The sequence below is a fragment of the Psittacula echo genome (genome assembly GCF_963264785.1).
Source record: "Psittacula echo genome assembly, chromosome: 5".
Classification (NCBI taxonomy): Eukaryota; Metazoa; Chordata; class Aves; order Psittaciformes; family Psittacidae; genus Psittacula; species Psittacula echo.
This window is the reverse complement of record NC_137739.1, coordinates 30,401,247-30,424,476: the sequence shown is the minus strand read 5'-3', so window position 1 is coordinate 30,424,476 and position 23,230 is coordinate 30,401,247. Positions and strand designations below refer to the sequence as shown.

Below are 23,230 nucleotides of genomic sequence, written 5' to 3'. Positions count from 1 at the left end.
TACCACTGACTACAGAAATGAAAAACAACTGAAACCAGATATCAAACCAAACTCCCAGGTTAGCCATCCTACGATATATTTTCAATACAAGGGACCAATCATTTCTTACCTATGGAAAAGAAGGCCAAAAGGGAGTTGTAGGTACATTCTGCAATATGGCATGAAATCCACCAGCCGCTCCTACTCTGCTGTGAAATTACTCAAGAGTAATACACTCACAATTTAACTGATAGATGCTAACACCCCCTGCCCCTTGGCAGAACTCCTCTGACAAATCTGGTGGAATTACAGCTCTTTCGGATGGTAAATTAGAGGCTTGGATTCAAAACAAGATGTGTAATATAGATTTGATGGTTCCTTTCTCCACATTTCTGCAGCTACTAGGTTAAAATCTCCATGAAGAGTTACTAGTGAGGATAATAAACATGACAATAGATTCATTTTTAAGGAATTTGAAGACAAAGAAATTGTTCTAGAATAAGACATAACTACATACGTATTTTTATATATAAGTGTGCATGTATAGCATATCTTATGCCTATATGTAAGACATAAATACATACATATGTGCATACCAAAGCAGAACCCAAGCAGAAAAATAAAGTCAGTGTAGGAGCCACACCCAAAAGGATCTAAAGCCAAAGCTTGCAACACAAGTCTTTGTGACTCACCTCCTGGGGTATGTTCCATGCCATATAGACATGGCTCTTAAATTCATCCATCCAGACTTCAGCCACCCTTAGTGCATTTCTCCGGACATGAGCAGTTAGATCTTCTGTGTATGGTTTATGTGCTCTTTCAATGTGGGCAATCCTGGAGCAAGGCAGAACTTCAACACTTCCTCCACACTGCCATACCTAGGAGGAAAAAAGACACTCTGCTAGTGAGAGCTCACTGCATCACTGCTGTCCTTTATTAAATACACTGAAAATATTTTATTTCTATGCTTGATATTTTTACAGAGAAGAATAACTACTCAAGACTTATTTGACTATACACAGGGGTTTTTTAGACAGTCGTGAGAGAAGAGTGTTATTACCTTGCCTTACTATGAACTATTACTACTACTTAACCTTACTACAAAATTATTACACTACCAGCAACCTCTCATCACAATCTTCTCAGATCAATTCAGCTATACTCAAGATTATTAATAAAATAATTTATAAGGCATCCAAAACCATGGCATTTGGGTTCAAGTTTTAATGCCTTGCAGGCATTTCCCTAAGACTGTGCACTATTCGGAATCTGGAACTAGGAAGCCTTATGTAGAAGGGAAACTAAGACAGTCAACTTTTAAGATCACTTAAGTTTCAGGTTCTAGGAAAATTAGAAATATAAATGAATCTTCTGCTTTGCTTTAAACATAGCTCAGAAAAGACCAGGTTTATTTCATTTGAGAAGGAGTGACAAAAACTTAGACTGCCTAGTGAAAATGTCCTATGAATAATTTCAACACACACTACTCTTGCAAATTATAATAAACTTATAATGTAGGTTACTGTACCTGCTCAAGTGTGTTCTGGTTTTGCCTGCTACCACTAATGTTCATAACATTAATCATGAGCACTGTATTCAGTTCTGATTCCCTCTCTTTCTATTTTCAACAAAAGAGAGAACCACTTTGGCAGCCTTAACAGTCAGTGAATTACTTGAATTATTTTACATAGAAGCTCTTTTTCTGTGTATCTTGAATTATGTACACTTCCTAACAAGATCAAGGCAGCCCACTGGTTGAGTGGATGCTAATCAGGTGAAAATCGAGATGTACTCCAATTGTTTGATCCTGCTGAACAAGAACCTCAGTGTCCCAGAGGCAGGTGTACCCACTGAGGACTGATAAGAGTTTGCTTTATGATGCTACTAGCAGAGATTCCCAAGGCTTGATATTCCATACCAAGAGAGTGAAAATATGAGAGCGAAGGTGCTCCTTCCTTGCACAGCACTTGCAGGAAAGAGTATATTCTGGTCTTCCTCCTAGTGGCCAAGGATGTGGGTTGGCAGAACATCATGTTCTGGAGCTGATCTCAGGTCCCTCAGGTCTGTCCATCCTATAGGCATATGCTCTGCTAAGGAGACACTTTGTTCACTCATTCATTTCATATATTTAGACATCTGGCTTGAATACAGCATTTAGGCATTTGGCAGCTCCTGAGACCAGAAAACATGGCATAGATTCATAATGTTTACAAAGCCTTTTCTGAACTGGTGCCTAATTGCATTCAGCATATGCTGGAAGAAGAGACAGAGCCTGAGTTTTCTGAGCTCTCTCAAAGATGAGCTACCCCATGCACCTACCGTACAGTCAAGAAGTGAGCTGAAAAGACTTCAGCATGTCTCTATGGCCAGAACTTGGAAAACAGTAAGAGTAAATAAACATAACCATTACCAACAAAAGGGCAAAAACTGAGATGATCATAAATATTTAAAAACACACAGGCAACTGATCTGGCAGAAGAATAATCTGGAAACAACATTTGTGTCCCATCTAAGTATCACAGTGGACAATCCAGTTTAGCTATCTAACAAAAATAATACTTTGTCAAACGTTTAATTCTAAATGCTTCAGATACATTACCTAAAAAAGATTAAATGTGAAGTATCATCAGGCTTTGCTAACATAATGCCTGCTTTCAGTCAGAGCCATTTCTCAGTACAGCATTTGACATCCAGCCATAAATTGTTTCAGAGTTACTCACTGTATGCAGTTTAAATTAGTATCAAAAAAGACACGGAAGATGTAGAAATTGTCTTAACATAGCACAGGACAAGACAATTCCCATGCCACATGTTCTGCTTACTCTGCCTAGTCTTTGCTAGGCAGCCCCACTAGAGATGTCCTCAAACCAAGTCCAACATATGAACACCAAATCTTCTGTGGGATTTTCTGAGTTAGGTCTGAATGCCATCTTGACAACAAGCTGAGCCAAAAATTCACAGTCTATAATAAGCTGAATTTCCAAGTAAATTTCTAGGATGTGAAAATCTAAAGAGTGGAGTCATCTATAATTTTAACTGATTCAGTAATCAGTCAAATATAATTTGACTTTATAATGAATTCATATGTATTTTCAAACTCTGTAATGTAGTTTGTAAATAACAAGTACCCACTACCTGAATAAACACCAATTAATCAAATTCGGTGGCCATTCCTTTCTCTCAGACATTGTCAGTCTTTGTTTTACTTCCAAAGACGAATTAATTACTCTGCAGAATCATTGATTCACTTAAGAACTTAATGCTAAGAGGGACCTGTCAATACAGATGCTGACAGTGCTGGTAAGTTCCATTAAACAACTTCAAACCCAAATATTATTTCTAAGCAAAAATCTCCTGCAAATCCATGAAAACACGATTAGCATGCACCAGAACCGGACTAGAGATACATGCCATCAGTTTCTATATATCTAGATGAATAGAAGTCCTTTAATTAATGACTTTTTAAAGAGGAAGACATGAGAAACACATGTGATCTGAAAATACGGGAATACAGTGTGTGCAGAGCTTTAGCTACAGTACTAAAAAAGCAGCACAACCCTAGATGTAGGCTGTGAAGTCTTGCAAAGCACTTGTGGAATGAAAGCAAATGCAGTACTTTGCAAGGGCAGACAGCACAATCCAGACATTCTCAGCTGGTCACATCCAGGACAAGCTACAGTACCTTTCACTCCCACAAGCGTTCCTTGCCAGTGGGACTACAGTATGGTGAGAAAGCTCTTTCTCCAAAAATTTCACGGCACTTGGAGAGTCCCATTGCAAAGAAAGAAAATTTAGGAAGGCATTAAAGTGGGATTTTCTAATGGCATGAAACTCTCCTGCAATCTCAAGGGATTCTGGATTCCCAATGCTACAAAATGTGCAAACTCTCCAGCCTAGGAATGAAGCGCTTTGCTAGTCATACAGTATATGAATACTAAACAATATAACATGACTAACTAACTGCTACAGAAAGTGTTAGGGTTTTTCCATCCTTCCCTTATTTGAAATAAGGTAATTTCTTGCAGCTAGGTCAAGAACACCCATCCATTCTTTACTTCTTTCATTCTCAGACCAACTTACCACTTGTTCCTGACTACTCCTAGCTACTCCCATCTCCTCTACTCATGTAAACAAATCCATGGTGCTTCTACCATTGTGTTGGAGCCACGGTGTATGACTGGATGAGTTTTCAAGACAACTTGAAAAGGTATAAATCTCACATCAAAAGCATATAGGGCAGATTCAATTACTCTAAACCATCAACTTTGGATCAAAGACAATTTTTAGGATTTTTTAACTAATATTTTAATACTAAGAAATGTATTTTCTTAAAGAGAAAACTTGTGTCCTGGGTTCAGCAGTAGCAGTCATTTTTCTCCTTCTTAGTAGCTGGTGCAGTGCTGTGGTTTTGACTTTCAGCCTGGGAACAGTGCTGATAACACCGATGTTTTTAGTTGCTGGTCAGAATGTTTACTCTGACCAAGGGCTTTCTGAGTCTCATGCTCTGCCAGGGAGGAGGGGATGCCGAGAGGAAGCAGAGACAGGACACCTGACCCAAACTAACCAAAGAGGTATTCCATACCACAGCACGTCATGCCCACTATATAAACTGGGACAGCTACCCGGAAGGGCTAGATCACTGCTTGGTCGGGCAGGGTATCGGTGGGTGGTGAGCGGTTGTATTCTCTTCCCTTGTTATTTCCCTTATCATTATTATTATTGGTGGTAGCAGCAGTGGTTTGTGTTATACCTTAGTTACTGGACTGCTCTTATCTCAACCCGTTGGAGTTACATTCTTTCAATTCTCCTCCCCATCCCTCTGGGAGCTGGGGGAAGGAAGGTGGGGAGTGAGCAAGCGACTACATGGTTCTGAATTACTGACTGGACTTAAGCCACGACAACTTGAAGCAAAGTTGTGAAGCCTTTTAAAATGGTCTTTACATTGTCTTTAAGATTTAAAAAATAGGAATAGCAATTGAGGGGTCAGTTCCTCACAATTTCACGTTTCCCCTGTGAATTTCACAGCTGTATTTTTGCTGTCACTAGTAATCTTTACTCAGGCTTGAGCCAAACTGAATAGCACCTTTCTTGTTCTCTAGCACTTTATGTGATGGCTATAAATAAATACAAAGGTTTAAAATCAGTGAAGATTTTCCAAGTTATCACCCATGATTTCAACAGGAAGTCTAAAGATAAAAGAGCTTCAAATACTTTTCTTAACCACACGGAATGGTTTGAAGCAAAACATTGCATCTCTGGGCATACTGTTGCTGCAATCAGCAATACTTAATGACAAAACTTCTCATGCAAGAAAAAATCTTGACAAATTTCCTAAACTATGATTACAAGGAAATACAACACCTTTTTCTGTTGCCCATGAAGATATTTTACCTGTGGTAGACGGAAAGTGAGGTGGAAAGAGGTGGAAATTGCTAGCAATAGTCTCAATTTCCTGTGAAATCCCTAAAGATACATATAAACTTGTCAAAAGTAACATATGCATCCGTCACTGTGATATAATAAATAGCAATTCACATTTCACTCTGTAAACCTGCAAAACCATACCAGTGGGTCTCAGAAGTTATCTTCAGGCAAAGACTGTGGGAAGTTTTCAAGTATGAGCGACTGCGTATCTTTGGGAGGATTAGCATCATTGCTGGAGCCCCAGCAATGCAGAAAGTTTGCTTTTCTTTGAGGAATTTCTCGAGGCTCTGGTCTCATTGGTTCGCTTTGCAAAAGCAGTTTCTTGGAAAAAAGACGACACCAACTAGAGTTTCCATTCCAGAGAACTCTCAGAATCCACTTCAGTGTGTTTTCAATGCTCCCTACCAAGAGAACCTTAAGAAAGGGCTTTTATTCTTGAATTTCCTGAGGAGGTTCGCATATTTGGTATAGCCCCAAGAAGGGCTTAGAGGGCTTCCTCTTCTTGAAAGGGTTCCTTCATCACTAGCAAAAGGTAGTAAAGTTCCATTAAAAAACGTAAGGTTTAACGAGACAGTAGTGGTGCCTGACACAACACTGAAAGACTAAAATCAGCAAAGCCTCTGACCTAAATTAAGCAAAGCAAGTGGGAGATGATAGGAACGTTAAATGAATACAGAGAATCTATTTGGGAAAAAGAAAAAGGTGTGGGGAATCTGCCTTTTAAATCTTCAGTTGTCATGGCTAATGTGGGGAGCTTGTCCAAGCTCTAAGTGCTTCTTACTGTTAATTTACTGAAGGTACATTTGCACATAAGTGTAAATGTGGCCCTACATCTGTGTGACTTTATGCTCACCAAGGTTAAATTAGCCCCACAGAGCAAATAGAAAACATATTCTCTGTGTTGGAAGAACCAGGAAAGCAGTGGATGTGTAAAACTGCAGAGAGAGCACAGGTGCTGGCACAACAGATGAGCTGTAACTGCCACTCTGTTAAAGGAGTAAAGGACCCAAGGTCTGGGCAGTCCAGTGGGATGGCACAAGTGAGGCAGCTACAGAAGCAGTAACACACCAAATGGCTTCTTTAAACATTTTGCAAAGGCGTACACCCTGATCCCACATGCTATCATTCCTCACTCCTTCCACCAAAATGAGGGCAGTGGTGATACCATCTGCACAGCTTTCAGTGTGCAGCAGGGACTCACTCAGCCTTAGAAATGTCTAAGTCAATCTGCTTAAAATTTTTTTGGGAGCAAATTCCATTCACATCTGGAAAATCTGTTTCACTAGACAAAGTCTCAATTTCTGTTTAGTTTTATTTTTAAATCCACATCCTTTAGTAAATCCTTTTCAATTACATTTAAACATATTTGAATTTGCATATTTCATCAAATCGATTACAACTCTGAAGCTGATCCTCTCTTGAATATTTAATTTGTACTTCATTATAAAATGACACAACACTTCTTCATTAAAAATGTTTCTTTTCATCTTTTTAATCACTGAGTCTTCTTTTCATGTTGTGGTAGCTTAATCTAATAAAATAAACCCTACATGATGCTGAGCAGTTTATTAGCATGTACTGCATTCATTAAACTTACACACATCATGCAGTTTCTCCATGAACTGATGTGACCTTGTTTGAAACCATCATTTCATTTGGACTGCAAACAAAACTGTCTAATTATTAAGTGATTTCTCAAAAAGCTGAAGCAATTTCTAGCTTCTGTGAAGTCTGAAAATCACAAAATTGGAACAACTCATTAAAGATGCCCTGAAGATAAAAAGTCAGTGTGAATTACTACTGTGGATACAAACAAACAGTCACCAATATCTTTAAAATATATCTGGGGGAACAATTTAATACAAAAATATTTGTGAATCTTGTTAACCTTTGTCATTACTATTAATAGTTTACTGATAACCAATAATGAGTTTGATGCTTTACAGGCAAGTATGAAAAAATTATTTTTATTCAATGCCATGACCTAAGTCTGTGATCATTTTGGGCTTGCATCTTTATTTTGCTACCTTGACAGGTGACTGCAGAAAGGACAGAGAGAATGGTGAGATACAAAGATCACTGAAATCAATGTTCATGTTTCCAACATCAATCAGTGGGTTTTGGATTGCAGCGTGAAAGATTTTGGATTGTCATATACATTTGGGTATCTGTCTCTCTAAACCTAGAAATCTACTTACTGGATGAAATACATTAATCTTTATTTAGGTTATATCTCCACTAAAGTCAGATGATCTTCACTAAATAACTGCAGTAGTGACAAGCACTGATGGATTTGGCTAACTTTCCCCCAGTTCAGGAAGCAGCCATGCACAGCTTTGCTTATTCCACTGGTCTCAAATAGCTTCGTCAAATTGAAGAAGTCTCCCCAAACAGTAGAATTAAACACAGAGTCCTGGCCTAAGTCACATAAACTCGGAATTAGAAAATTAGAATATAGGTGGACAGAAAGAGAAAGAAAGTATGATTCCAGTGTACTCCTTGCTTCCAGATGCTGAATGGGCTGGAAAAGGAAGCCATGCCATTGGCGTGTACCCCTGCAGAGGGTGTAACTTGATTTCAAGAGATGTCTGCCTATGGTCACAGCTCAGAACGTTATCCACAGAGAAGCTGGAGACTAGAGAGAGATTTTTAAAATGACTTCATCTGTTTTACTGAAGCCCTGCGAGGTTTCTGAATCCTATTGTACTTATCAGTATTCAAGCCTGACATACTTTCAGGTAAACCTAACTATTTGTGTGTGAGAGAATAGCTTTTTCCGTAACTGAGCTGATAATAATGTGAAACTGTAAGCAACCTACAAAAACACCCCAAAGTCTAGAAGACTATTTAAAAGGAAATAAAAGGCTTTAACTAGAGCAGCTCTCAATTTTTAAAATGCAAATTATCCCTTAAATATTACTTCTGAAGTCATCATTAATTGCCTCATAGGCATCACTTTACATTAATTGTGCCTTTATAAAACACTCTAATTGAAAGTGTAACACATGCAAAGATTCTTCCCATATTAAATTGTCAGTAGTTTCCTTCCTCTTTTAGCTAATTGCTTCATTATGTACTTTTTAAATTGTGTTGTTCTGTGGGGATTAACTTTGCACATATCTTCATGAGCTGCGAAACTTTTACAACATATTGTTAAACTACACGTTGTGTTTACAATTGCAGCAACTAGTAAATGCCTTGTGTTACCAGGAGATAACATGCTTCAAGGGTCACTGAGCACATATGGCTTCATTCAGTTTTCTTTCAAATGTGTCTATCTCACTGCTATGCACAGGAAATAACCAACATGTAAATCACTACATTGCCAAGTTTAAGTCATGAATAGGACGTAAAAGAAATCACTTTTCATCTTAAAAGGCAAAAAAGCAGCAAGCTCAATAACTGGACCACCACTGGTTTAGTATTCATGAAGCAACTTACTGCACTGTCCATCTTTTATGTTTTCATCTTTCTCTCCTTTACCACAGCTGTACATGCAGCTTGATCAGACTTGTTAATCTTGCACTAATCCTCAAGACTTGATCCTGAAGTACCAGAATACCAAGCTAAGAATAGACTACACTAGACTAGGATATTTTCAGTTGGAAGATCATCTAGTCCAACTGCCTGACCAATTCAGGGCTGATCAAGACCTAAAGCATGATACTAAGGGCATTGTCCAAACGCCTCTTAAAGAGTGACAGGCCTGGGACATTGCCCATCCCTCTAGGAAGCATTTGACGGCTGTCTCAGTTAAGAAATACTTCCTAATGTTCAGTCTGAACCTCCCGTGATGCAGTTTTGAAACATTCCCATGCGTCCTATCACCTGATACAGGGAGAAGACATCAGCACTCTCGCTCTCCACTGCCCTTCCTCAGGAAGCCGTAGAGAGAGACTCCTTTTCCCTCAGCCTCTTTCCAAACTAGACTGGACTGGTGCTGGAAACAGCGCTGACAACACAGACATGTTTTCCTTACTGCTGAGCAGTGCTTGCACAGAGCCAAGATCTTTTCTGCTCCTCGCACCACCCCACCAGCGAGCGGGCTGAGTGTGCATAAGGACTGGGAGGGGACACAGCCAGGACAGCTGACCACAGCTGACCCAAGGGATACTTCACACCATATGGCATCATGCTTAGCATATAAAGCTGAGGGAAGAAGAAGAAAAGTGGGGGCATCGGGAGTGACGGCATTTCTCTCCCCAGGAGAGAAACACATTACGTGTGATGTAGCCCTGCTGTCCTAGAGACAGCTGAACACCTACCTGCCTGATCATGAAAGGTTGTTAATGAATTCCTGGTTTTGCTTTGCTTGTGTGTGCAGTGTTTGCTTTACCTATTAAAATGTCTTTATCTCATGCTTTTTCTCACTTTTACCCTTCCAATTCTCTCCCCCACCCCACCCAGAGGGGAGTGAGTGAGCAGCTCTGTAGGGCTTACTTCCCAGCTGGGGACAAACCACAACACATGTTAAAACAAATATGGAATCTTCACAGACTAAGCCATGAAGAATTGTAATACCAGAATCTACAGTGGCATTGCCACCATACCGTGACTTGAAAGTGTAGAAAGATACTAAACATGAGGCTACCTCATAATAATGCACTAATTAATCTGCATCTCACCTGAGTCTGCTGATTTGTGTGCATTGACTTAAACTGTTTTGCTTCTTTCCATGCCATGCCACTATACACAACAATTTCCTCTCATAAAACATCAAGATGTCTATATTGCTGCCCAGTTGGCAAAATGCAACCACATGGCACAACCAATGAAAAAGCAAAAAAAAAAAAAAAAGTGAGAAATCTCCAAGTGTCTCATTCTCCTTCTTTGCAGGGTATAGTGATGCCATGTTAGCTGGTGCTGTTATCAATCGTTTGCTTTCCTGTGGGAGCAGCTAATAAAATGTTCTCTCCCCAGAAAGAGCAAAACCACAAAAATGATTCACTGGTTAATGCTGGCTGTATGTATAATTACACATGCTGTAGCTGCAAGTTACCTGCTGAGGCATTCACAGGCAAAATTAAGGCAAAAAAAAACAACTATTCCACTGCAGGTTTGACACAAATACAGAACAAGTCATAGAAAGCCAGTTTATGTTGATGTCATGACTGGCACCTGTTTGGAGGCATGACAATTCCTTATTTTATTCTCAATAGAGGCTGGTTTGGGTTTTTTTCCTGTTGGAATTCTGACCCTGTAAACAGAGATTTAGTCTGTGTCATTTTGGGATTCAGGTTGTTAACACAGTGAGGTACTTTCCAAAACAACATTAATCTCAGAGAAAAGACACTACTGGTTACACAAGGTGCTAGGCAAGTACTTATGCCATACTTGCAGTGCCAAGGAACGATTTTTATCTTGGTGAAAGCATGGGCTGTGATAAGCATTGGCTGCATCTTGTAAAAAGTAGCATTCGACCAATCTTTACAAACTTTTCTTCCAGAGTTCAGTATACAAATCACCTCTTCATTATTCACAAAATGGATAAAAATAAAGAGAAATCACTGTCTTTAAAAGCACTATTTAAATGTCATCTAAAAGTAGCAACTAAGAATATATTTATTCTTGTACTTCTCAGCACTCCCTTAGCACATCATCAACCTAATACTGCTGAATGGCGCTTGTGATCATACAATAAGGATTTTTTTCCATACAACAAATCATTCCTTACTGGGAAGGGTTATGGCCTACTTACTAAAATCAAGTCAAAACCATGGCTTTAAGACCACAGCAAGTGACAGTAGCTGGAAGTGCAAGAATGAGCAACGTCTAGATTCATTTTTCTGAAGGGAATTCAGGGAAGATCTATATTGCTCAGTGGAGTGCCATGAAAGGGGACCCAGCAGCAAAGACAAAAAGGGATGCTATGCACACATGACACATCACCCAGCTCACCCTGTGCAAACAGTTTCATTATACAACAGCTCATAGAAAAAATCCCCTCACTGTCTTTGTTCCCTCCCAGTCATTTCTACCTTTTGGCACAGCTGCCTCTCAGTTCTCCTAACACAGGAGTTTGTGAGGCAGCATGGTAAATCACAAACTGATTAACATTAAAATTAACCTTGCAGTTTAAAAAACACAACGTGAAAGTTTACTTCTGGAGGTGTTGAGAGACAATGGGTACGGGGCAGCCTTCAGACAACTATGCTGGCAGAGCCAAAGCGTGCTGCAAGAGTGAGAACAAGAGGATGGCAAGAAGAAAATGTAAGACAGCATAGCTGTTTAAGCCTCTGTGTTGTAACACTGCACCCTAGCCTTGTACACTGCTGTCGTGGTTTAACCTGGCAGGCAGCTAAACACCACACAGCCACTTACTGCCTGCCGTGGGGAAGAGAACTGGAAAATTCATGGGTTGAGGTTAAGACAGTTTAGAATAGAATAGAAAAGGAAGGGAAAATAATAACAATAATGATAGAATAATTAGAATACACAAAACAAGTGAGGCACACTGCAATTGCCCACCACCCACCAACTGATGTCCAGCCAGCTCCTGAGCAGCAGCCCCTGGCCAGCTTTCCCTTTATGTTTTATGCAGAGCATCATTCTATATGGTGTGGGATACGCCTTAGGTCAGCTGGGGTCAGCTGTCCTGGCAGTGTCCCCTCCCTGCTTCTTCTGCACCCCCAGCCTGGCGGGGTAGGTTGAGAGATAAAAAAGCCCTTGACTTAGTACGAACACTGCTAGCAACAACTAAAACATTGATGTGTTATCAACATTATTCTTGTCCTAAATCCAACACACAGCACTGTACCAGATACTGAAAAGAAAATTAACTCTATCCCAGCCAAAACCAGGACAACTGTGCAAAGGCTTTCCTTAATAAAAACAGACATCTACTTACGTTTAATATGTTTACGGTGTCACATAATTCATGGCAAGTATTAGAAACACTGACAGCTAAAATTGCTGAAAACTTCTAGGGAAAAAGGAAAAACTCCAAAAAGTTTTCAGATCAATACAGAGACTTTGGGCCAAATGTAAATATCTGCACTTCCTCGTGATTATCAAAAAGAACACTCTTGCAAAGGTGTGTTTTAAGAAAGAGATACAGGTGCAAAACAATTGGGATACACAAACACTTTGGATTGGAAACGACTGGACCTGTAAGCCAGCAATGGGCTTCTATGCATCATATGAGAGACTGGTTTAACTTGCCTGCAATGAAGAATTGTTGTGGAATGGACTCAGTCGGAGATCAATGTGATCAGACAAAAGCCATTTATTATAGAAAACTAACTCTTTATATACTATTTCTTAAAGTTGTTTACACTAACTTGGCCCATTGTGATTGGATACATATCTGTGAGGCCCTTAACAACTAACATATAATTGGTTAAGCACAGGTGTGAGAACCTGACCTTCAAAGTTTTCCAACAGTCCTCAGTTTAGCAACTCAGTAAATTCCAGCTCCTTCTTATCTTGCTGGGATTCTCACTCCCAGTGCCTCGCTCCCATCCTCCTTCACCTTTAATTGTCCCTTGGTTCATGTCAAACTCCACGTAGGCACTTGCTGATCTGGGTATGTGGCCGTTCTTTGCCAGAAAATCATCCACAAAAGAATCATGATTCCAGAAGTTGGAGTGGGGGGAAGTTAAAAAAGGGGAAAAAAAACCCATAGTAAGGGCCAGAAGCACCTTCAAAAAAACCCCTCAAAACCAACCAAACAAACAAAAATCCCCATCCCCCAGTATCTGCCACCTCAAAAAAACCTCAACAAAACCAAATAAACAAACCCAAGGAAACCAAAGTCACCTCTTGAATTAAAAAAAAATCCAAACAGATGAGGGAGAGGCACGACTTCACATCTTCTTGCCCTGCAACAGAGGGACTCTATCGTAATGGACATGACCCTGAAGAACATTGGAACAATTTTCTGCTCAAATAACTCATTTCTTCATCTCTGTTCATATACTACATTCCTCTAGTTCTTCATTAACAGTAAAAGCATCTGCTTCACATAAGATCTATAGACAAACTGCTGGACTAATAAGAAATGAACCAGAGATATTTATTATATCTTATTTTATTGTAAATACAACTAATTTCACTATGGTAATATACTGTATAAAAGTCATGTGCCACACTCAGTTTGAAATATAAATGCAATTTTCCTCCTGGGTCAGCTGATGTTAAGTCTTGATATACTGTTTAGTGGGAGCAAGACTCATTCCTTTTCCCTTAAAGAGCTATTACATTCAAAAAAAATTTCCTCTTACACATTTAACAGAGCCATTATATCCCTGGGAACATGAATTCATCTGCAACACGAAGTCTTTGTGATATACATAATTACTCTAAGCCTAAGCCTGAGCTTACATTCCCTTGTATGTCCCTTGACAACTTAGTCTGTGACCAGAGGCAAATCACTGAGTATTTGTTCAGGCATCCTTAAAAGGGGTACAAACAAATTCCTTGTAACAGGTATTTGGAAGCTTTACCAAACATGCAGTCTGCTTTAACAGACAAAATTATTGTTACAGGCTTGCTCTTGACAGAAAGTCTTCTGCTGACTTCACTAGGAATTGGAACAGACCTTTAAGAAGCCTACTGAAAACTAGACTTGAACGATCTAGTGCGGGATCCAATTGATTGCAATGGATTTGTAGGGGCTTCTGTAATCATAAGTAGTGCTTGTGCAAGCACAGCCCAGAAGCAGAGCTCAAGTAACAGTGAGAAACACCAGCCTTACACTCTCATTCTGTCATCGCCATAAGGCAATTACTAATACAGTACCTATTTGGTCTCTTGGATAAGCAATGTGATTCCAGTTTGCCCTCCAAATGCAATCTGGTCCCTTAAAAGCACACTTAAGTCCATTCAACTGGGAATGATTGAACATAAACCAAAAAGAAGCATTACTCATCCTAACATGAATTCAAGAATATGATTCTGGGGCACAGAAAATGAATCTTTGAAAAATCCCAGATAAAGTGACTGACCTGCTAGAAATGATGCTGTCAAGTCTTGCAGCAACCCTCTTGTAGGGCAAATAAATAGCTTTGCAAGAAAATACTTGCTCGAGGAAAACATACAGCATTGCTTCTAAGATTCGAAATGCATTCATATTTTGAATTCATCTGTCAGCTTCTAGCTCAAGGCACCAGAACTCTATTAATATTTATTTAATAATATGTGTTTAATATTTTACAAATGCTACTACAAAACCACAGACAAGGGTAGAAATCTTAGAAGCTAAAATAATACACCAGATTAGTGACAAATAGAGCTGAATAGAGAAACTAATTCATCAGAGTCAAGAGAATAATCCTCCAATCAGAGACGTGTTGTCTGTGGCTTGTTACAGCTTACTGACAGTGGATGCTTCAGATACAGTTTCCAGTACCTGGGGATTTTCTTGCACTCATGTAACACAAATAACTAGATATTTGTCCAGATGATGAGATGACAAAATACCTCCTGGGAGATGATAGTGGAATAAGTCTCCATTTTGTCAGGGTCTAATTCCTGTCCCTGCACAGTGAAAACCCCATCAGTTCAGTTGAAAACAAACCATTTCAGGATTCCAGAAGACACAGTGGTGGTTTCTTCTTTATAGCAAAAAGAAATCCTAAATAGGTAGACTTTGCTTCTCAGAAGCATCTCAGATGTGAGATTAAATCTTATCTGTCATCACTGAAGATGCAGCTGCTAAGAAAGCAAATGGAGAACAAGGGTTTGGCTCTGTCCATAGGCACAGAGATTGCGATTTACTTAGTCCTGTAATCACATCATACTGCAGCTGGTCTACTACTACAAGTTTGTCTCACAGTAGATTACATCCTCTGGAACAAAATTAATAATATATGGACACAGGACCATGCTCTACTTGGAATGCTTAAGGTAAACAGGTAGCTCAAATGATCCTAGCTGATGCTGCTGTTTCTATTTAAAAGTAACCTTTCCTATTCCTTCAGATGTTTGTCTTATATGCTTATGCATAAAATTACTCAATGAAAGAACTGACTTCCAGTGCCTAAATACTGCAAAGAACGGGCTCAGAAATTCAAGCCATGAAAAAATTCAGGAAATTTCACTAGATATCAACTCCATCATATTAGAGAATATGATACACAACATCCTGTTCTTGGCGAGCCTCAATACCAGGCCAGTTTGGGCACACAAGTGTCTGCTTCTCCACCCCTATATGATAATGCGTATCAGACAGCAGAAGAGTACATGTATCACAGAATCACAAAATCATAGAATGATTTGGGTTGGAAAGGACCGTAAAATCACCTAGTTCCAACTTCCCTGCCATAGGCAGGGACAGCTTCCACTAAACTAGGTTGCTCCAAGGCCCATCCAACCTGGCTTTGAACACTGCCAGGGATGGGTCATTTACCAGTTCTTTGGACAACTTGTTCCACTGCCTCATCACCCTCACAGTAAAGAACTTCTTCCTAATACCTAACCTGAACTTCTGTTTAAGTCTGAACCTGTTACCCCTTGTCCTATCACTACAGTCCCTGATGAAGAGCTAGATGAAGCTAGAGACTTCCTGAAAAAGGAAAATGACAATGAAAGATGAAACAAGTGAGCAATCAGTAGTCATGGACTGGAGAACACCATTTTAAAATGGAAACATTATTTATTGTACTAATATTGTCATTATAATGTAGGTTTTGTAGAGCAATGTCTTTATTAAGTGGTTCATTGTAGGCCTCGCAGCTGAAAGCAACACAAGTAATCTAGAGATGACTGTTCAGTGCTGCAGAGATGAAAACATAGTTCAGCAGCAGAGACAGACCATCTGGCCTGAACTCACGTGCTGATTACAATTTTCTATGTAGCCCTAGCTAAAGCAAATGAAAGGCAGCCTCTGAGAGCTGGATCTCTAGGACAAGTGCTTAGGCAGCACCTGAATGACATGGCTGCCTACCAAAATATGAAAGCACATTTGAAGCAGCCACTTGTATTTTACCAAGACATGGTGTTTAGCCCCAGGTGTGTGCCAGAAGAAGGCAGCTGATGGAAGGAGTTTGCTATTCAAACTAACATCTGTAGAAATAATACTGTGCTTCCCAGAAACTCTAACATTGCAATGGACATTTACATTCATCCTGGTATTGTCTGGCATATACTGAGAATTAAGAAGAGATGGTAATAAACTACTGAAAAAACTGTTCATTGTAGCTGCATAATTTGTTTTGATATAGCCAGGAACACAGACCCAAGCTAGGAGAAAGTCAGATGAGGGAGCAGACAATTATGCTACTTTGCACACTACAATCTGTTACAGACAAAAGTATTTTATGTAGATCAGGCACTGCTTCCCTAGAGACAGACAAAAAGCCATAAGGAAACCACAGCAGTGTTGGGCCTAGTTCCAGTGATCCAGTCTACTCCAAAGTTTCAGTTACACAGAGATTTGTGTCTCTCTGGTCTCGTCTATCAAAGTACTCTTCCCAGCCAACTTCTGCAAGGCTAAGTATAGGAAACTGCACATCATATATATATCATGACACAAAACTAGGTAAGACTCCTCATACTCACAAGGAGACAATGGTTTTGTCAGTTGAATAGAGAAAAGAAAAATTGATGTGACACTAATTTTCAACTCAAGACAACACTGAGCAGCAAAATCAGGTTTTGGGAACAGAAGGCAGCTATCTGGCCCTCCCAGAGAGGAGGATGGTGTTACTAAAAGAAGCAGCCTTGAATTTCTCCCTCCCTGTCTTGCTGCAATATCACTTTATCTCTGACAGGTGGGAGAACAAGAATTTCAGGAAACCAGAAGTATAAATTAGTATTTTTTGTTACATCTCACAGCTCAGCAGAGAATTCTGTATTTTTTAAATAATTTTGTTGTTGTTGTTGTTGTTGCTATTGTACAACAGCATGCTTGTATTCTAGCAACGAGAAAGCACAAAATATAAGCTTCCACTAAGATTTCATAGCAGAGTTCAGGATTTATTTTATAATCACAGATCACAGCATTTTTCATGACCACTTATGTATCTAAGAATTTCTGCTGTATCAAAACCCTGAAAGATTCTCAAACAGAACAGTGCTGTATTTTCAGAATGGTATTTAGCTGTGAAGAGATACAGAAAGAAGTACACAAATCATGCACAATACCACATTATGGTAAACAGATGAATATATGATGGAAAAAGAAAATATGTGCACTTATGCATTTTATGAATATCTTAATTGCCCTCCAGAGGAAAGGCAGCATAAATTCCTATATATTCCAGTTTGCTCCACAGCGATTTTCCTATTTTAAATGAGTAATCTAGAAAGGCCTTTTCCATTAAGCTTGTGAGAAACTATCCTCCTTACTGAGTCTGGGATCATAGGTAAGCAATGAAGCTTAGGTATCACCTCTACAGAACTCTAACACTGTTACTTGAATGAAAGAATAATAACAAATTCTGTATTTCTATCCTTGTTCCAGATAGTTCTTTAGCTTTTCCTTTTTTTTTGCACCCCTCCCCACCAACCAAATACAATTTGTAGCAAAGCTGTGGATCCCTCTGCATTCTTTGTATGCCGTAATTCATACATTTTTGACTGTTTTTAACCCTGCAGTAAGAAGCAAGTTGTATTTTAAGTGTAAGCCACCAGTGTTGGTTGGTTATGTTCCTTACCCGGATCCCAAGCTCTACATTCTCTCCTCCGTATACTTCCATGCCTTCATCCAGTAAGCCAATCTCTTGGAAATATTCTCTATCTACTATGAAGCATCCAATCAATGCAGGACTTCTGGAAAAATAAATCACCAGCAAACAAAATTAGCAGACAGAATATGAACAATTTTATAATTCAGACATAATTATATTTAAATAGTGTGTTAAGATGGATTCATAGGGCGGTGTCTCTCAAACAGATTTATTCAGCTTTGTTTCCTAATCTTCTCGATTCTATGGGGAATAAGCACCATTAAAGGAAAACAGACTCGAAATTACTGGACATACATATTCACCAGAATAGGCAGGATTTTAGTGCTAGCAATACTAGATGCACGAGCCCCAACTTTGTTTCTGAGGCACCAGCCATTCTAGTCTTTGTTCCTGCTAAGTCCTCAGGTTTCTTGTCTGGGATAATTAACAAGGATACCCAATGATGCACAGAAGCCAGGTTAATCTACAGCTAAGAAAACCTGTGTCTGTAAGTTTATGTAAAAGAAGATAATTTCTTGAATAGGAACATCCAGATAAGGTTCTGTAACACAGAATGAAGAAAAGTCTGCCCTTACAATCATACTGTAACATTAGTTCATTGTTCTTAACCAAATTTAAACAAGCCATATATCTTTACCAAATCAGTTAAGCTCTATTTATGCTATGACCTGAATTAACCAACTTTTACTATGCTGAGCCAATCTTAAGAAGGTAAGAGTAAGAGCTCAGGCACAGAGAGTACAATTTTACTGTTATGAGATGCAGAGGAGTAGAATAGAGTCATTTAGCTTTTGCATTTTTCTCCTACCTTATAATCCACAATGGCAAAGATTAAAAATATATTTTCTGACTATTATGCTGGTATCAGGAACTCTGATAACAACAGGATATTAACTAGCAATACAGGGAAAATCATCCTGCCTTTACTAGGAACATTCAAGCTACAACTATAGGATGTCTTAATCACAGACTACACAATTCTAGAGAAATCTATATATTTATGTGTCTTGGGTTCACCTGTAGCAGTTATTTTTCTCCTTCCTAGTAGCTGGTGCAGTGCCGTGTTTTCAACTTTAGTCTGCGAACAGTGCTGATAACACACTGATGTTTATAGTTGTTGCCAAGTAATGCTTACTCTAATCAAGGACTTTTCAAACATTGTGCTATTAATCTGAAGTGCTATAGTACCCACTTTATAGCAATGAAAGACTATTTCTGATGTATTTATTAATAAAGAAAATAGCAGCTAATGTAATTTCAAAAATTACGCTTCTTTTATGACAAAGTACTATTGCTTTTGGTGGGTTTTTTTTAAAGTATTTTTCATAGTACCTGCTTCCCTTTGTTATAATTCTGGAAGCATTCTGGAAGTATGACAGAAGCCAACAATTGATACATGTAGCTTTTGTGGGTTTTTTTAATTATCCAGCACACACATGCAGTGTGTTGCACTGAATAAAAGGCACCAGGGAAAGGGGTAAGGAACAAACCTAAACATCCAGTATTCATAAAGGACACTCATTCCACAGTCCTCACGTAGAACAGAGTTCTGGGGTAAAATGGAAAAGTAGATATGGTCCTTAATATGAGTTAAAAACTTCTAGTCTAAAAAGTCACCATAATTACTATAGAAAGCTTGCCTCTCCAGGACTTAGTAGAATATTTGAAGCTTTTCATAATGTTAACAGAGTTCGTTAACACTGATAATTTCTAACGATGTGGAAATTGCTACCACTTTTTATATATGTCTGTGGCAAACCTGTTAATTTTTATCTTTCACTTTCCAATTCTAGGTCCAATTCTAGTGTAGTATTAAGTGTTTAAACTGACAACTCTAGAAAAGAGCTACTCACCTGAAAAGACAGAACTACTGGATGAAAGATACCCCTTACACTGACTGCATGGAAACTGACTGGTAGTGGTGCCCCCCTTATGCTGTCACTGCTACTTGAGGTTCTGCTTTGCAGCTGGTGAGAGCAGTCTTCATACTTCTTTCTGCAGAGAGCTAGAGTATAGGTACCGGTGACCTCCTTGGTATGAATGCATAGGTAGAAGAAAGTCCTGGAATCTAGCATTGCTGCTGAGGATTCAGAAGCACTTACTCTCCTCCCTGAGATAAGGGTATTGTTCTGTACCAACATAACAGTATTCTAAATTATAAGAAATTACAGAGCTATATTGTACCAAAGCAAGGATCTAATACAGGCTTAGCTCACACACTATCAGTGGACCAGCATTAACTCCTAGGACATAACACAGCTATAAAACTATGTGACAGTATAGTTTTATATATACTTTTATTTAATATAATTTTATATATATATTAATTATATATATTATTTAATATATATATATTTTTATAGTATAACTGATCAGACAACTGTCAGATCAGTTCTGTTTATATAATGCATTGTAAGGAAAATTCTGTTTCTGGCCCATTACGACTAAATTAGCAGACAAGACATTTGGAGAAAGCAGTGCTGCTGAGCATTCAAGTCTACCATTTTACTTAGGCTATGTGTTTTGATCCATGCAAATAACAAGGAAACATATTTTAAAAGGTCTACTGCAAACAGAAGTTTTCTAAATGACTGTGAAGAGGCCAAGGACAAAAGCTCAAGAGGACACCTCAAGGACATTTAACTAATTTAATGTTACAGTCAGTAAAACCTATTACATAGCTGAGACCATTCTCCATCTGTTGTATCTAAATGAGCATCGCCAGTGACGCTCTAATCTAGGTCACAGTTGCACGTTACCTTATTGGAGCAGTTGTGTTTTCCAGTTTCCACCACGATTTAGGAGGGTTCAAGTATCGGCACCATAGCTCCCAGTCAAACCCCTGTGCTGACAGGGGATACTCCTCTATTTCAAAATTATCATACTTAATATTATCAAATGATGGAGAAATTACTCTTTTTCTGTTTTCTTTTATCCTAGTGAGCACTGGCTCAGCCCTAAAAAAAGGGAAAAACAATGTTAAGATTACATAAATAGAAGCATAGCACCGATTGTCATCACAGAATACTTTGGGCTGGAAGGGACCTTTAGAGGTCATCTAGTCCAACCCCCCAAAGAAACAGCAGCTGTGTATTTCAGAAGTGGCAAAGTCTACAGCTGTTAGCCATTCAGAGCTCCCTCTGCTTTGAGATTGAGGTTCAACAGTGCGGGATCTGCCCAAAAATAACACACTGCAATATTTTATCTAGGATGCCCTATTATTAACCTTGATGTTAGCTGGTGAATGGAAGAAATTATTATCTGCATATCATAGAGCATTTATACCAAATGATGATAACTTCAGGCTCTCAATATTACCAAGGACATCAAGATCAGAGTTAATAATAGATCTATCCTAAGGACAGAAGCTCTTGCCTTTTTACCATGTTTTTTACTCAAGGAGCAACAGAGATACTAAATCCAGACTGGACAAGTTAAAATAGATGGTTTAGTTACGTGTTACTTTTGCACAGAGCAGCAACCTTAGTGCCAGAATGACACTTCTTTGTTTACACTGTGGAACATAAAAGAAACATAACATTTTTAATTAAAAGAAGATTAATTTGCCCCCATGGCCAAAGGGCTACATTATAGGAGGAAGTTTTTAACATGGAGTTTTCCAATATATTTTACAGCCATTGTAATTAGACCAGCAGATAACTCTCACTATAAAAATGATCTAGATTATGTTATGCAGCCCAAATACATTTTTCACGCTTATGTCCATAGTTGTGTCTGAATCTTCATTAAAATGAACAGAATGCTAACTCACCCTCTACATGCAAGAGAAATGCCAGTCAGTAATCTATGAACAGCGCTTGGAAAAGTGGTCAGAAAAATTCAAGGAGAGACATACCATCCTACATTGAATTCCACATGAGCATCAAAGAGAGCAACTACAGGTGCTGTGGCTACTCTCCATCCACTAACTCGAGATCGAATCAGCCCCTCTTGTTTGCTGTGTCGAACAACCTTGATGAAATCAGGCTTACGGGCATTCACTTCATCAACATACTTCTTTAGTTTCTCCTTGAGTTCTTCTGTGGAAAGGAAAGAATTAGATGTCACTAAGCAGTACCAGCAAGACAAGATGTAAAAATCTGTTCTTTCAGCAAAACAGAAGTCTTCACACAAGGAATTACTCCCTTTTGATTTAACTACTGAGAATTCTGAAATAGTCAGGTCTAAAAGGAAGCAAACAAAAAGTAGAAGGACCATAAATTATATAGTAATAAAAAATTCCAGGTTTAACTACTTAGCCTACATGATTGACATCAGAATCCTGACTGTTTAATATTAACATATGAAATGAAGCACTCAATCATAAAGTACCACAGCTTCATAAGTGCATATTATGTTACTGTAGCAACAAACAAGATTACTATCATATATTTCCAGAAAAATATGCTCAGCTATTGACCATGAACTTCCTTTGCCAATATTTCAAGGAAAAAGTATGAATAAAATTAATTATTTATCCGTTTTCCATTTTTCTTTATAAATTTGACAACTCTTTTTTATGTCTACTGAGAAGTTCCATGAATTCTGCTCTTTGCATAGCAGAACAAAGACCAGTAAAGTACTGGAGGAGAATCATTCCTTATTTAAGTCTGATAACTTTTAAATCAACAGCTATCATATCTCTGGTTTAAAGACCATTGCATGAGAAAATCCAATTTGGAGAGCTGAAATAGGCTGTTCATCAGCAGTATTAACTGAAAACACTGTTCACCACTATTGCTTATTAGCATTGCTGTATTATATGTTATGGCACCACTCAGAATTCCCTTGGTACTATTAAGTTGTCTTTCTTCCAAATCTCTCCATAAATCCAAAAATTTCTTTGCTGTGATGCACAGTAATGCTCTTGTGATTATCAAATCTGCATTAAAAGCTCAGTGCTGCCTAGCCCGTTCTGTGAAATCTTCAGCTTCTCCATAATCAATTCCCCATTTCTATGAAATGGGATCACCACATTTACTTCTTCTTTTCAGTCTATTTAGACTTTAATCTTTAGAGAACAGCAGTTTTCTTTTTCTCTGCATTTTGCCAGTAGCTAGCGCCTGGGGGCACTGAGCTGTGGGGGAGCTGCATCAGACAAGGGATGGCACTGGAGTCCAGTGGAGGAAAGAGCAGCACCCAGCAGTAAGCAGTGTGGGAGGGGGTACAACCCCTGTCACACCTTCTGGCCTAGACTG

At 38.8% G+C, this 23,230-nt stretch overlaps 1 protein-coding gene across 2 annotated transcripts in view; it reads right to left on the bottom strand.

Moving 5' to 3' along the window:
* Positions 1-23,230, bottom strand: part of GALNT18 (polypeptide N-acetylgalactosaminyltransferase 18) — a gene marked incomplete at both ends in the record, with an annotated part of 237,466 nt that overhangs the window by 56,949 nt on the left and 157,287 nt on the right. The window contains 4 exons of one of the 2 annotated variants that reach the window (XM_080619470.1): positions 672-857; positions 18,000-18,114; positions 20,792-20,989; positions 21,889-22,072. In XM_080619470.1, the coding sequence (XP_080475596.1) occupies positions 672-857; positions 18,000-18,114; positions 20,792-20,989; positions 21,889-22,072 (683 nt within the window). The remainder of the gene's footprint in view (positions 1-671; positions 858-17,999; positions 18,115-20,791; positions 20,990-21,888; positions 22,073-23,230) is intronic. The other variant, XM_080619471.1, reaches the window with a different exon arrangement.